This window comes from Alternaria alternata (assembly GCF_001642055.1).
Source record: "Alternaria alternata strain SRC1lrK2f unplaced genomic scaffold CC77scaffold_15, whole genome shotgun sequence".
NCBI classification, from domain to species: domain Eukaryota; kingdom Fungi; phylum Ascomycota; class Dothideomycetes; order Pleosporales; family Pleosporaceae; genus Alternaria; species Alternaria alternata.
Genome location: NW_017306204.1, coordinates 762,644 through 776,707, shown reverse-complemented (window position 1 = coordinate 776,707; position 14,064 = coordinate 762,644). Strand labels below are relative to the sequence as shown.

General features: G+C 52.6%; 7 protein-coding genes across 7 annotated transcripts; 5 read left to right on the top strand and 2 right to left on the bottom strand.

The window, feature by feature from the left end:
• Position 1: 1 nt before the first annotated feature.
• On the bottom strand, positions 2–1,822 carry CC77DRAFT_940150 (hypothetical protein; the record flags this gene model as incomplete). Its single annotated transcript, XM_018534716.1, has 2 exons — positions 2–1,039; positions 1,211–1,822. The coding sequence occupies 2 exons, from the start codon at positions 1,820–1,822 to the stop codon at positions 2–4; spliced, it is 1,650 nt and encodes a 549-aa protein (XP_018384155.1).
• A 427-nt stretch (positions 1,823–2,249) lies between these two features.
• On the top strand, positions 2,250–3,135 carry CC77DRAFT_939978 (hypothetical protein; the record flags this gene model as incomplete). The annotated part of the gene is made up of 2 exons (XM_018534705.1): positions 2,250–2,527; positions 2,577–3,135. 2 exons carry the CDS (start codon positions 2,250–2,252, stop codon positions 3,133–3,135), a joined length of 837 nt encoding a protein of 278 aa, XP_018384154.1.
• Positions 3,136–3,181: 46 nt separating this feature from the next.
• CC77DRAFT_208005 (hypothetical protein) lies at positions 3,182–4,137 on the bottom strand. The gene is made up of 2 exons (XM_018530642.1): positions 3,809–4,137; positions 3,182–3,759 (listed from the first exon to the last, which is right to left on the bottom strand). Exons 1-2 carry the CDS (start codon positions 3,974–3,976, stop codon positions 3,229–3,231), a joined length of 699 nt encoding a protein of 232 aa, XP_018384153.1. The 5' UTR covers positions 3,977–4,137; the 3' UTR covers positions 3,182–3,228.
• A 949-nt stretch (positions 4,138–5,086) lies between these two features.
• Positions 5,087–6,960, top strand: CC77DRAFT_939657 (choline dehydrogenase mitochondrial precursor; the record flags this gene model as incomplete). The annotated part of the gene is made up of 2 exons (XM_018534686.1): positions 5,087–5,197; positions 5,263–6,960. The coding sequence occupies 2 exons, from the start codon at positions 5,087–5,089 to the stop codon at positions 6,958–6,960; spliced, it is 1,809 nt and encodes a 602-aa protein (XP_018384152.1).
• A 197-nt stretch (positions 6,961–7,157) lies between these two features.
• Positions 7,158–9,259, top strand: CC77DRAFT_993280 (hypothetical protein). The gene has a single exon (XM_018536406.1). It carries the CDS (start codon positions 7,440–7,442, stop codon positions 9,231–9,233), a length of 1,794 nt encoding a protein of 597 aa, XP_018384151.1. The 5' UTR covers positions 7,158–7,439; the 3' UTR covers positions 9,234–9,259.
• On the top strand, positions 9,241–10,970 carry CC77DRAFT_993276 (hypothetical protein). The gene has a single exon (XM_018536405.1). The coding sequence runs from the start codon at positions 9,585–9,587 to the stop codon at positions 10,716–10,718; it is 1,134 nt and encodes a 377-aa protein (XP_018384150.1). The 5' UTR covers positions 9,241–9,584; the 3' UTR covers positions 10,719–10,970.
• A 112-nt stretch (positions 10,971–11,082) lies between these two features.
• Positions 11,083–13,257, top strand: CC77DRAFT_208018 (hypothetical protein). Its single transcript, XM_018530643.1, has one exon. The coding sequence runs from the start codon at positions 11,448–11,450 to the stop codon at positions 13,206–13,208; it is 1,761 nt and encodes a 586-aa protein (XP_018384149.1). The 5' UTR covers positions 11,083–11,447; the 3' UTR covers positions 13,209–13,257.
• Positions 13,258–14,064: the final 807 nt, after the last annotated feature.

Sequence of the window (14,064 nt, the reverse complement as noted above, 5' to 3'; positions counted from 1 at the left end):
GTTACATACCCTCGGCCTTGAGTCTGGCCGCCATGAAACGGCTCACCTTCTTTGTTTTGCCATCTCGTTCTTCGACAATCGGACTCTCTTCGTCCTCTTCGGTAGCCTTGAATCCACCCTGTCGCTGGATGAATCGATTGCGCGCCTTGTGGTACTCCGCTTGAATCTCGCGGTTCAGAAGAACTGCATCAAACTCATCAGGAGCCTGAGGTTCTGATGGCAAGGGAGCGTGCTCGGTTATAGTGTTGGCTATTGTTCGTCCAACAGGGCCACTTGGTACAGGTGGTGGTTCTGGTACAGAAGGGGTCGGCAGCACCTGGGGGGCAGTGTTTGCTGCAGCACGGGCACTCTTGAACTTGGATACTTTGGCAGGTTTGGGAGGCTCAACTGGTGTTGCAGGAACTGCAGACCGCTCAACGATGGTATCGGACATGGTTGGGGTTGATTTTGCCACTGCCTGGGTAGCTCGAGCCGGTTGCTGTACTGGTTTCGGCGCCTCAGAGATGTCCAGGTTATCGGCAAAGCGTACTCCTTTCTTCTTTGGCTCTTTGGTATCATCTGTTGCTGGCGTGGCCGAGGAGGTGCCCAGAGATTCGTCGAACTGATCGTCACTCTTCACACGCATCGTGCGAATGTCTCCGATGTGCTCTTCAAGAGAGTGCTGTCCCGACTCGGGCCCTACGTTCTCAAGCATACGAGCGCCCAACTTCTTCTCGAGCTCCATCATCTGCTTTCGATAGTCTTCGGTGATGACTGGCTTAGTGCTGCGACCGTACTCGTCTTCCTCTTCTTCATCTTCGGTGTCATAGTCGCCATAATCGTCGTCATCTTCTTCGTCCGAGTATGACGCAGTAGGCTGGTCCAGATCAAGTTCGGCGACAATCTGCCCGATTTCTGACATGCCATATTGCAGCATTTGCCTCCTCAGCTCAGCTTCCTCTGGCGTCTCATCGCTCGGGATGATAGCATTGGACAAGTCTACATCGTCCTGTTCGAGGTCGATGGCACGCGTGCCCTCTGGGAAGAGCAGTGAGGCGACCTTTGCAGCCTCATCTTCGTCAGTGTCTTGTACCGCTTTTGCAGCCGGTTCGACTTCGACTTTTTCGGCGAAGGACACAGCCTTCTTCGAAGGCGCTGATTTTGAACTTTGGCTGTCGGTCGTGGCAGGAGTGGGTTCGGAAGGCAGCGGAGAAGACTTTGGATCTGACACAGTGTGTGAAGCTGGTGTAGTTGGAGACGGTGTGTCTTGAGCCTTCTCTTCTGCATTCTTCTTCTCCAGCTCAGCCTTTTGAATGCCAGCTTTGCGCAGAACCTCAACAAGCTCAGCTGCGGCCTTGCCCGTCTGGTTGACAGAGCTCGAGACTTCGTTGCCCTCATCATCCAGTTCTTCTTCGATGTCCATCATCGGCTCGCCCTCTTCGTTGTCCATGCCTGGCTCCAACAGGACGTCGACGCCAGCAAGCTTCTTCTCAGCGGTGTCAAGATTCTTCTCGATAGTAGCACTACTCGTCCGAACATAGTCAACGCGTCTAGAGATCATGTCAATAACTTGGTTAGCAGTGCGTTCCGATGGCGAGTTCTTGCAGAGCAGCTCCTCAACTTCCTTCTGGTCCAGCAGAGTAAGTTCGAGGTCGCGTGCCATCTCACGTATCTGTGAGGGCGAGGGATCGCCGGCTTCTTGAATCTCTTCTTTCAGCGTCTCATACTCAGCCTCCCAGGTCGTCCAGTGGGAGAGTGCTTTGCGCAGCTTATCGACATTTTGCTGCAGCTGCGCACGACTGCGCTCGAGCTCCTCTAGAGCGCTCTGTGTTGAGGCTGCCATTTTGGTGATGTGGTGGGAGGATGAGTGCGAGAGAGGAAAGAAAGGTGCAGGAATTTTGTGTACGAGAAAAAGCGCAGGTCTTGGCGGCTGGCCCCACAAGGGAAACCATGCTACGCCTGCATACAGATCGCCGGTCTGTCGTTTGTCAGGCAGAAGGAGTACGTGAACCTTACTATCGCTGATATCATCCCATCATATACATTCATAGCTGCCCGGTCATGCTTTCGATCTCATAAAACGACCAGCGGCTTCTACACGCTGAGTCAGCACCATCCTTCAACTTCCCGAGGCCCATATCCGTCAAGCTTGGAAGCATATCTCCGCCACAACCTCCGCCATGTCGAAATCGCGCGGCGCCGACGCGTCTAAGCAGCAAGATGGCGGTGCGTCTCTCTCCAAAACCCTATACAGCTTGTCTTTGCAGCAAATGCCTCGTTCCATCTCTCTCGCTGACGATGCCTCAGACTCGTGCCCTGTATGCAGGTCGTCGCGCTTCCTTAACTCCAATATGCAGTTCAAAATCAACCCAATATGCTACCATAAGATGTGCGATACCTGTGTAGAACGATTGTTTGGCAAAGGCAACAGTATATGTCCTGTTGCAGGATGCGCAAAGACGCTTGCCTATAGGAACTTTCGGAGGGCAACTTTCGAGGATCTGAAGGTGGAGCGAGAGGTGGATCTCAGGAAGAAGGTCATGAAGATGTAAGTGCGACGTATCGACCCTTGTAAGATGTAGCTGACGGCCATGCAGCATGAACAAAACAGAAGACGATTTTGAGACGCTTAGGGACTACAACGACTACCTCGAGCAGGTCGAAGAGATCAACTGGAATCTCATCCTCAACATCGACGTGGACGCGACCTGGGCGAAATTGAGAAAATTTGAGGCTCTCCAAAAGGCCGAACAAGAAGCCGCCGCTCGCAAAGGCCCTGCACTCAAAGATGATGTTGACGGCGGTTTCGTGATCCGCGGACTCAAAAAGCGTGTCGCGCCACCCGTGGAAGCACCCTTCGATCCATTCGGCGGTTACACCATCGCACCACAATATTACGTACTTCAGGACAACTACGATGTGGACTGGTACGCACGTATGAAGAAGGATTCGGCACATCTGGTGGGAGGACACAGTTTGCAAGACTATTGCAGTCGGACACTACGCGGAGCTTTTGGTGGCCTGGGTGTTTTCGTTGAAGACGAAATCACTGCGCGGGAGGCTCCCTCAATGTCAATGGATGCGGACGTTGGCACAGAGCATGCCGCCGCTGCAGCCATGAATGGAAGGGATGCCATCATGGACGACATTTTCTAGTTTCTTGCACTGTGATACCCGGCATCATGCCAGCATTGGGCGGCGTTCAAGATAGCGTGTCAATAATTCTTATAACATAACTTCTTACTCTCTTCATATTCTACTTCTCCCAACCTGCCCTGCTGCGCCTTGATATCCAATATCGTTATACTCAAACTGCTCTTCCGGCAGCGCATACCCATCCCCTCCCCTCGCCCGTTGGACTCGTGCCGCGACTGGATTTGGATTGACATCCTCCTCTCCCAATCCACCGTCTCTCTTCCCATTCCCACCATCCAGCACGTCCAATTGCTGAAAGACGCCTCTCTTCCTCGCGCTCCTCATAACCCTGATGTCCAACCCCAACGCCAGCGCTGTCGCCACAAAGCCCAGCAACGCAAAACTGAACAGCGCCTTGTACATCCTACACACGCTTATCCCTGCCTCCGACTCCCAATTCTGCGCATCGCATACATGTGCCAATGTGCCAGAGCACCACCATGCTAGCAGAGCAAAGGACACGGTCCAGAGAAGTGCGAGGGCGGCGTTGAGGGTGAGGTTGAGGGATGCAGATAGCCCGTGACGGATATGGAGGAAGATTGTACAAGTGAGCGCAGCGAGGGTGAAGAGGGAAACTGACATTAGCTGGGACAAATGTTAGTATTGCGATGCTGTATGTGGTAGGGATACGTACCAGAATGAATGTCCAAGGTAATCTATACCCATCATGCGATAATTCACGAAGGAAATAAAACATGATGCTCGCTACTACAAGTGAAGAAAGTAATTGTGCGCATCGTATGATGTGGAAAGGTAGGAACGGGTAGGCTGTAGGCTTCACCCGGTTCTTGCGCATTGCCATGGTTGGATCGAATGCGCGACGATAGAGACTTGAACGTCTTACGAACAAGACTCAGTATGTTAGACGACGATGGTGGTGTTAGTGGTTGACCAACATTCGCCTCTTCCAAGCTTGAGACGCGGAGAAAGACTAAGTTAGGGGTCCAGCTGGCCTGGCACCCTGGTCTGACCAGCTTTCAGCTTTCTCGTATTGTGATTGTTGCGCCGAAATGGCACCTTACGAAAAGAAAGCATCCGGTCGAGATGCGTGCTCACCATGGCTAGAGACTGATCTTTAGCTAGAAGGTGGGATGAATTTAGTTTTAGGATTGCGAGGTCGTACCTGCTGATAGAGGACGGGACACTGACTAGCGCGGATATCCACGCGCACCTTTCTAGGATGGCTTATCCTCATTCAACAATGCCTTACTCCTTCACATTCTTCATTCTTCCATCCGTAGCTCTGCCGTGTGTGCGTATTTGGACCAATGGTGAGGTGTTCTTGGCGGTGCGCCTGAGCCTTGCGGTCAAGGTCTTTGCACATACTACCATGGCCACTGCTATATAAGACCGATGGAGTGTAATGCGACTCGCGCGTTATGTGCTGTCACGCGAAGGGCTCTTAGTTCCCGCTCATTGCCTCCCGGGTCCACACTGCGGCAGAGCATCCGAAGAGGACTTCGGACCTCAGATTGGTTTCGAGGGCGCGTTCAGACCTCACGAACCTACGGTTTTTCGTTAGGTGCAGTCTGACGTTGCACTGCCACGAGAGCACGACTATGAAAAAGATCGGAGGTCGAAAGGAAGTCATGACCAGGCGTCCGGGTTAATTATCTACTATACCCGGTAGACAGGCGTAAATGCGCAGCCAAAAGTGGGTGCTCTGCCGGTACCTTGTCCCGTCTTGCATCGGATAATAGCAACAAACGATTCCAGGCCGCTCCTGCATATGGAATCTTAGATCTCGGACTCGGCTCTGCATATCGCTAGCATGCATTTCCTAGCTCGGTAGTGCTGACATGCAATTTATATCAAGCTGGTATGCTCGAGAAAGAGCTTTTACGAGGCTTAACGTTCTTCGTCGACCGTATAAACATCTGGAGAACACGGCGGTTCTCTTTACGGCAGAATTATGAAGACATTCACTTCCACATTACTTGTGTCCGTGCTGTTAGGGCATGGCAGCGCAGCAGTCATCGGGCGAGAGGAAGGTCTGCCAGTTAATTCTAGCTCCTACGATTTTGTACGTTGCTTTCAGAAACCTGGAGTCCACACTTCAGCTCTAGGGATGATCTAACAAGCGATAAGATAGTCATCGGAGGCGGAACTGCAGGTCTCGCGGTTGCTTCGCGCATCAGTCTTGGCCTTCCAGATCTCAGCGTCCTCGTCATAGAAGCTGGACCCGATGGCCGCCAGGAACCTGGAATCTCCGTGCCGGGAAGAAAAGGCTCAACACTCGGAGGCAAATACGATTGGAACTTGACCACCATTGCACAACCCAGTGCCAACAACCGCGTCTTCGCGCAGAACCGTGGCAAGGTCCTCGGAGGTAGCTCTGCGCTCAATCTTATGACGTGGGACAGGACTTCCAAATTCGAACTCGATGCCTGGGAAAAGCAGCTCGGTAACAAAGGATGGAACTGGAAGAGTATTTATGCGGCAATGTTAAAGTGTGAGACTTTCCTCCCGTCGCCCGCATATGGCACCGAAGGAGTCGGTACAACTGGACCTATTCGCACACTCATCAACAGAATCTTCCCGCGACATCAATCGACATGGTATCCTACAATGAATGCTCTCGGCTTGGCAACAAACCGAGAGAGTCTGAATGGCAACCCCATCGGCGTCTCGACTCAACCCAGCAATGTCAGCCCGAACTACACTCGCTCCTACGCCCCAGAGTATCTCAAACTCGCCAAAGACAACCTGATCTTGAAGCTAGACACCCGTGTGGCTAAGATTGACTTCAAAGGAACAACTGCCACAGGAGTCACCCTCGAAGATGGTACTACAATCACCGCGCGGCGGGAAATCATTCTCTCAGCTGGCTCCTTCCAAACCCCCGGTCTTCTCGAACTCTCTGGTGTCGGAAATGCATCACTCCTTGAGAAACTTAGCATCCCCGTTGTCAAGCACCTGCCATACGTGGGCGAGAACCTCCAAGACCACATCCGCATCCAAGTCTCCTATCAATTGAAACCCGAATACTCTTCGTTCGATGTTCTCAAGAACGCCACCCGTGCGGCTGCCGAGCTAGCCTTGTATAACGCAGACCGCGAGTCACTCTACGACTACACAGCCAGCGGCTATGCATACTTCCCCTGGGGCACTGTCAGCAACGAAACGGCCTCTCAGCTCCGTACCCTCGTTGACAACGACAAGAGCTTGGTTTCCGCAACCGACAAATTGAAGAAGACATACTTCTCCCCGGCTTTGAGCACCAAAGTACCCCAGCTAGAAGTCATCTTCTCAGACGGCTACACTGGCCTCAAAGGCTATCCTGCTGCCAACTCCTCTCAATTCGGCATCGGCACTTTTGCACTGATTGGCGTTGTGCAACACCCTCTCAGCAAGGGCAATGTTCACATCAGCTCCCGGAACGTGAGCGATAAGCCTCTTATCAACCCTAACTACCTATCCCATCCCTACGATCTTGCAGCTGCTACAAATCTCGCCAAATATCTGCGCAAGATCGCCTCTACGAAGCCCATGAGCGAGGTCTGGACCGAAGAGTACGAGCCGGGCAATGCAGTGCAAACCGATGAGGACTGGCGAAAGTATGCGCTAGCGAACACATTGAGTATCTATCATCCTATTGGTACTGCTGCGTTGCTTCCGGAGAAGGCTGGCGGTGTTGTGGATTCAGAGCTGAAGGTCTACGGTACCAGGGGGTTGAGGGTAGTGGATGCGAGCATCATTCCTCTTTTGCCGAGCGCCCATCTTCAGACGCTTGTGTACGGAATCGCCGAGAAGGCGGCAGAGATGATTATTGGTGAGCATAAATAGATGCTGTAGTATTGGAGAATCGATGTGACGCAAGATCTAGAGCTGAATCTCGTCTTCACGGATTATGATGCTGTCTGCATACGACCTAGCGTTTGATGATAGATAGATTCATAATTAGCGCGGGTTCTCAATTGCACGCCTCCTCGACTCATTTGGACTAGTTCCTCTTCCCCGCAGTGTAGGGCCGAGCCGGATGGCGACATTTGAGATGTTGCCGATGCTGACACATTGCTGTGGCACTCCCGCCAATGCGCCCTGTAGATGACACTCCGAATGCCGGCCGCGCATTGCAACGACTTGCTTACCAGATCCAATGCCGACGGCAACACTGACGATGGTTACGACTCCGATGTAGAGGATGACATGCAGGAGACCCCCTCCACAGGAGCTATATAACATAGAGCTGGACCGGGAGACTCTCGACATTCGATCAACAACCCATATCAATTCTTACTACATCAAACACACATTTTCACAAGATGGCGTTCTCAATAGGGATGCCCTGGAACGAGGGCGAAGAGAAGATGCATCACCTCCTCCGCGTTCCACCTCAAGATAATCCAACATCGGCTATGCTCACACCACAAGCCAGTTTTATGTTCCAACGTGCTCCTCTACTCGCACTCGGAACACTGGATGCACAATCTAGACCATGGGCGACACTATGGGGTGGCGAGCCTGGTTTCTCTGAACAGCTTGGTGGAGGCTTCATCGGCACGCGAACACTCGTCGATGGCACGAACGATCCTGTCGTGCAAGCGCTTATGAGTGGAAATGAGAAGGGCGAGATGACTCAAGCAAAAGACGGTGGCAAACTAGTAGCTGGTTTAGCTATCGATCTGATGACGAGGAAAAGAGTCAAAACCGCTGGGCGTATGATTGCAGGAGCGATAAGGGACATCGACGTGGAGATCGAAGGGGAGGCAGACAGGAAACAAGAACAGATTCAACTCGTCACGAAGATAGAACAAAGCCTAGGAAATTGTCCCAAGTATCTCAATCAATACGAAATACGCCCAGCACTAGTAAACGCAAGATTAGTATCGCAATCCTCATCGTTATCAAAAGAAGGAGAAGAACTCGTTGCGAGATCCGACATGTTCTTCTTATCCACAACAACTGAGGATGACATGGATGTCAACCATCGCGGTGGACCAGCGGGATTCGTTCGAATGATAAATTCAAGCACCCTTGTCTACCCCGAGTACTCCGGAAACCGGCTTTATCAGTCCCTCGGTAATCTAATGCTCAACCCCAAGATTGGTATCGTGTTTCCAGACTACGGAACGGGAGATGTCCTTTACCTGACTGGCACAACTGAAATCCTCGCTGGTGCAGATGCAGCTGTCCTATTACCCGGTAGCAATCTGGCCGTCAAGATTACCATCTCAGAATGCCGATTTGTAGCCAACGGTCTGCCGTTTCGTGGCTCGAAGAAGACACCTAGCCCATACAATCCGCTCGTGCGCACCCTTGCTTCTGAAGGGAACATACGCGGCACTCTCTCCGTTTCTCACACCATGGCGTCTTTAACCAAGAAAGAGGTTCTCACGCCTAGTATCGCTCGTTTCACCTTCACTGTGAGAGATGGGCTAACATATCGACCCGGGCAATGGATTGCGCTGGATTTTAGCAAAGAGTTAGACATTGGGTACGAACATATGCGCGATGATGATCCTGGAAGTCTGAACGATGACTTTGTGAGGACATTTACCATTTCCTCCACGCCTAGCAAAGACCATGAGAAGGAAAGTGAGTTTGAGATGACTATACGGAACGTTGGGGCTGTTACACGGTTCCTCTTCCAGCAAAATGAGCGGGCTGGGTTGGAGATAGGTGCCCTCGGTGTAGGGGGTGAGTTTAAGATCGAAAAGGCCGATGGGCGTAAAGTGGTTTTTGTGGCTGGCGGAGTGGGTGTCACGCCGTTGCTCGGACAAGTTGGTGGGCTGTATTTGGAAGCTGGAGGATTCAAGTTGATTTGGGCCGTACGGAGTGAGGATGTGGGGTTGGTGTATGATACGTTTCGACGGTATCATGGCCTAGGAGCTTGTACGACGGTGTTTCTGACAGATGGCGGAACAGACGGTGACTTAACTAAGATGAAGGATCACGTGAAATCGGAGGCTGAGGTTGTGGAAAGAAGAATGACGAAGAGTGATATACAGGCGATGCAGGCTGATACATGGTACGTGTGTGCCGGAAAGGGGATGAGGAAAATAGTTACAGGATGGCTAGAAGGACAGAAAGTAGTGTTTGAAGATTTTGATTATTAGGAGCGTAGACACAATGGATTGGTTGTATTGTCGCTTCCCTATAGTTGGTAACAATGAGAAATGCTTGGGCTCTCATGAAATTCATAAGTGAAAGCTCCAAAACGTGCCTTCCTTATTATCCAGAGTGACTGTCAGTTGAGCAGCTCGACGACTGCACTTTCTCAACCAACCCTATGACGTTCCTGTTATACAACGGCAGCTTGCTCGCACCTTCCGCCAGCGAAGATGCTCACTTAGAACTACATGAAGTGACTGCTGCGTCTACACCCTCAACTTCTCTACATTACTGTTACCGTCGTGCATCAATCACCGTACGACATTCTCGCAGCAGCTCCTCTATAATCACGCATCATGACGGCACCAACTACAGAACAGACGATTACTACAGCTAATAGCAAGCATGAAACAGCGAAGAAGTGGCTGCGGCGACATCTGCGCAAAGTGGCATCGCGCCAAACACTGAAGAACGACGACGACTCAAACGAGATGCAACGAAAGAATTCCCTCCGGCGTCCGCGCACAGCACCTTCAACAGAGCTTGCACAAAATCTTGACGATGCGCCAGCAGTTCCACTGGTCCCAATTGATGTCGAGCAAGGTTCACCTCGGGCGCCAGTCTTACCTCCAATCCGTCCCGCAAGACCAGATTCGGGCATTATACGGGATGTCAATGCCTGGTTGGATGCCAGCGTAAACACGCCTTCGCCTCCTCTGATGGGAGGACTTCCCTACTGGAGGGCGGCGACCAGCCCTGGTGTCAAGGATACACCCGTGGCGCAACATGCCGTTCCGTTGACTGGAGCACTCGGAATCGCCAGGCCATCGACAGCCAACAGCCAGCAAAGGATAGCCTTCCGTCGTTGCGCCAAGAAGATGCAGGTTCAGATACCTTCACTTCTGCGTACTAAATCTCAACGCCAGGGCGATCGAAAGCACAACAGACAATCGGCGTCGATGCCACTCTTAGCCGTCTCCTATGAGGATGTCAATGAAGCCGCCGCTCCTATGCTCATGTCTCGGTCTGGATCTTTCCTTCGTCCCGCCATGCAGCCGTCAACACGGTATCCCTCCACACGAACTAGTGCTCTTGTATCGGTTGATGAACAGCCGCGTGAAGATTTACCCTTGCGTACGGGCACACCAGGAAGTGTGCGACTTGGCGATACTGAGAGTGTCTTCGAGCGGCGCGTCAACGCCATATTCATGCGTACGGCACGTAGCGCGGACAGCACTCGACCATCAACGGCAGCTGCCTGTCTTACTCGAGAAGACTCCATGGGCGATCTGTCTGATGCACCGACGTACATTTCTGGGCTACCACCGCCGTCTTACCGTTCTCGCCCCGAGTCTGTTCTCACCACCTCTTCCTTCGGCTGCATCGATGGTATGAACCCTGCGCAACGCCAGATCAGTCAGCAGCGAGCAGCGCTACAGCGAGGAATGAAATGCAAGCTGAAGAGGTTCGCTCATACATTTGCGATATGAAAAGCGATGACAGATGAGCAAGTTCGAAGTGAAGGCAACACCAAACAGAGCGCGACACCAGACCACGATCACGATTGACGAACGAGATGACGCAAAGATTATGAAATACACACCATAAGACTGCTGGGGTTTGAGGGCTGGCATCTTCGTAGATACAAAAGAGAGACAACCCCGAACATTTGATCCTACAGCTGGCACACTGGGAAACTGCGCAATGCGCGCGATTATGTATCAAGATCAACGCGAAATACTCCATATACAATACATAGTGTACATATGCAGGGCCTAGAAATCGAGTTCTAATAGCAGAACGTTGATAAAGGTAATTGTGGTGATTGAAGTGAGAGCGAATAGCTGTGGTAATAGTAATGCGGGTCGGATGTTCCGGTCATATGACGTTGGAACGGGCCGCGGTCACCGAAAGCGGTTGGGGCGTATTCACCGCCTACTCATTTGACGGCAGCCCATGCACTCCACCATCTCCATCGAGAATCATTGGGCCCAACGTGGCACGCTGTATCACGTTCCCAACGCTTCCAACACACGCAATTGAACTCCATGGCCGCCTATTGATTCCTTGGCTGCCAGCGCAAAGAAACCCCGGGCTGGCTGCTCCACTTCATTCCTACGAACCACCGCAGACTTGCATCATTACGTGCAGCGCCGACAGCCAAACGGCCCCCCAACCTCACTTCAACGACGCAGCGCGCTGCGTAGGCGAACGTAAGCATGGCTTCGGCAGATGAATCTAATTCGCGGCCCAAGAGGCCAGCTGCGATGACTAGACAGTCATCCTCGCAATCGCACATCTCGCAGTCGCCGTCTGAGGGCCCTCATCGCTCAGCTCATCACAAGAGCCAGCGCCATCATGTTGTCGGTCAACGCGTACAGAGGAACACGTCTTTTGGCAAGAATCTCAACAAGCTGAACAAAGCCGAGAAGCAGGCACAGCAGGCGCTACAGGGTGCAGAAAACACGGGGCGACACCACCGTCGCTCACAGTCGGGCAATTCAGTTTCGGCGCCCAGCAGCCCACATACGCGTCCAGGTTTCAAGCGACATGCGTCATCTGGTGCCATTGTGAGAGCAAACAATCAGCAAGCCAACTTGCGCAGAAATCACTCGAGTGGACATCTGCCACCGCGGCAAGGCCATGCAAAACACGCGCTGAAGGGTTCAAAGAACGAAAACGCTGCTTCCAAGCGTGCACTCGCGACCCCCACTCGATCTCGGCAGAGTTCGCCGGAGCCGCACGCTGCGGTTCACTTTGATATGCCCAACGACGACGAGGAAGAAGAAGGCGGGTGGACTGAAGAGAGCGCGTCACAGTCACCTACGACTACCCGATCGAACACGCGCTCCAACTCCGTTATACTCGAGGCACAGCATAGAGCGGCGGAGATCAACATGGAGAAGAATAGGGGAGAGCCATCACAGCAGGCAGGAACAATACGGGAGGCGCCCAGCCAGGCGACTCAGACGCTCACCGATCGCACACGCAACAACACACAAACCAACGGCGGGAGCTCTTACCAACATTCTCGGCCTCCAGATGCTGACATGATCACTTCGCGACTACTGCAGCGCAGCTCCTCGCGGAATCTTGCTCCTCAAACATCGTCAGTCGCTGCGACCGTCGTATCATCGTCCGACCGCCACAATTTACTCAGTCACACGGCTGGGTCCGTTGGTTCTACGCTTGTAGACACGCCGGGACACAATCTGGTATCGCGTTTTATGGACGGAGACGGCTCGGCTGGGACACCTCATGACGGCGCATACATGGCTGGGCATGGTCTGAAGGAAGATACCGATGGAGGTGAACTCGACAAGAGCAAACGCAACAAGTCGATGCCAAATTTCAACGGCGGCGCAGACACGCCATCCAAAACACCTCAGCGTTCCGGCACAACCACACCCACTAATCTGCCCCCCTCGCGGACACAACAGAAACTCATGCTCCAGCGTGCGTCGTCCAACATTGAACCGCAGAAGCTCGTACCCGTAACGCTGCCCCGCACGGGCGGTCCCACATACCTCCAGTCTAGCATCCATTACAATGGCAATGGCGAGGGACGCTTGGATCCCCGTCTACAGCAGCAGTTCAACCACGTCGCGGTCGAATACAACGTGGTGCGAAGATATCGCAACCCGATTGCAGACGCCCTTGCGCGGATATACCAAACCCCTGGCATGTCTCGCAAAACGCGCATACCCAAGTCATCGCACAGTGCAAACGGCTTCACAACAGGTGCCAGCAGCCTGAGCACAAGTTTCAACGAAAGCAGCGTCGAAACAGATGGGGCAAGCTCACGGAGATCGCGAGTCAGTTTTGAGAACGATGCAGGGCGCGGCAAGACTAGTCGCAACGAGAACGACTTTGAAGCCGGAGGACAAAGTTTCGAGAGCGACCAGGCGCGTAGCCGAAACGAAGCGGAGGAGATATGCCGTCGCTTGTGGGAGAGCGCTGAAATAGTCGAAGCCGACTGAAGACTGAAGTCTGTTTGTTTGGCGACGCGCTGATCAAACATACACGACTCGAGGCCGTTTGCGACCATTGTGTGAAGACATTGCCAAGACAGTTTTGCCTTAGGTGCGTGCGTTCGCTTGCTTCCCTTCTCTCTGCATTTTGCCGTAGTCTTTTCGGGGGACATGGGATGAGGGTCTTTGTTCTATCGTGGAATGCATGCACGTGGGTTTCCATATACGCAAGGGGCGTTTGTTTAGAGCTTGCTGGAAACGGCATGGCTTTTTGACTAGCAGGCACATTGGCAAATGTTGCAGCGCCGGCAATGAAGCCGAGGAGAACTTCTGGTGGTTGCTGCATTTGCATTTGCATTTTCGCGCTCTAAACTAACTTTGCGCGTGGCAGTGGCAAAGAGTCGTGGTTCCTTCCTGTCTTGACCTTCTTGATCCGACTCGACACTACACGACAATTGGTTTGACGGGAGCGAGTGCGAAAGATGAATTACTTGTCCAATTTGCGCGCGCGTGTTTGCTCAAATTTGTAATATGCGCGTCAAGTCGAATTGCACGCCAAAGGAGCTCCAAGGTCGGAGGCAAGACATGATTCGGCTTGGCTTGTCATTGGGGAGCGGCTTGTCATTTGAGAGAGCGGAAGTTAGGAGCTGGATTTGCAATGGCGTCGTTGCCAATGGCTATAATGCCAATGGTCGCGACGGCGGAATGGCAGGAAATGAGCGAAAGTTCGCACTGTACTAATGGCAGGGGTGGTGCGGCCTATATAACCAATCAGAGCTATACTCGCTTGGATGGGCGACCTTAGCTCCAATCTGGATTCTTTCTCTCGAGGCGATGACATGACTTGTTCTTATGTGTCACTCAC

Bases quoted from the DNA above. Each gene is read 5' to 3' on its own strand.
- CC77DRAFT_208018 (XM_018530643.1), top strand. From the start codon at position 11,448: ATGGCTTCGGCAGATGAATCTAATTCGCGGCCCAAGAGGCCAGCTGCG.
- CC77DRAFT_208005 (XM_018530642.1), bottom strand. From the start codon at position 3,976: ATGGCAATGCGCAAGAACCGGGTGAAGCCTACAGCCTACCCGTTCCTA. The intron at 3,760-3,808 runs GTACGTATCCCT...CATTTGTCCCAG, and splicing joins TACCTTGGACATTCATTCTG to CTAATGTCAGTTTCCCTCTT.
- CC77DRAFT_993280 (XM_018536406.1), top strand. From the start codon at position 7,440: ATGGCGTTCTCAATAGGGATGCCCTGGAACGAGGGCGAAGAGAAGATG.
- CC77DRAFT_993276 (XM_018536405.1), top strand. From the start codon at position 9,585: ATGACGGCACCAACTACAGAACAGACGATTACTACAGCTAATAGCAAG.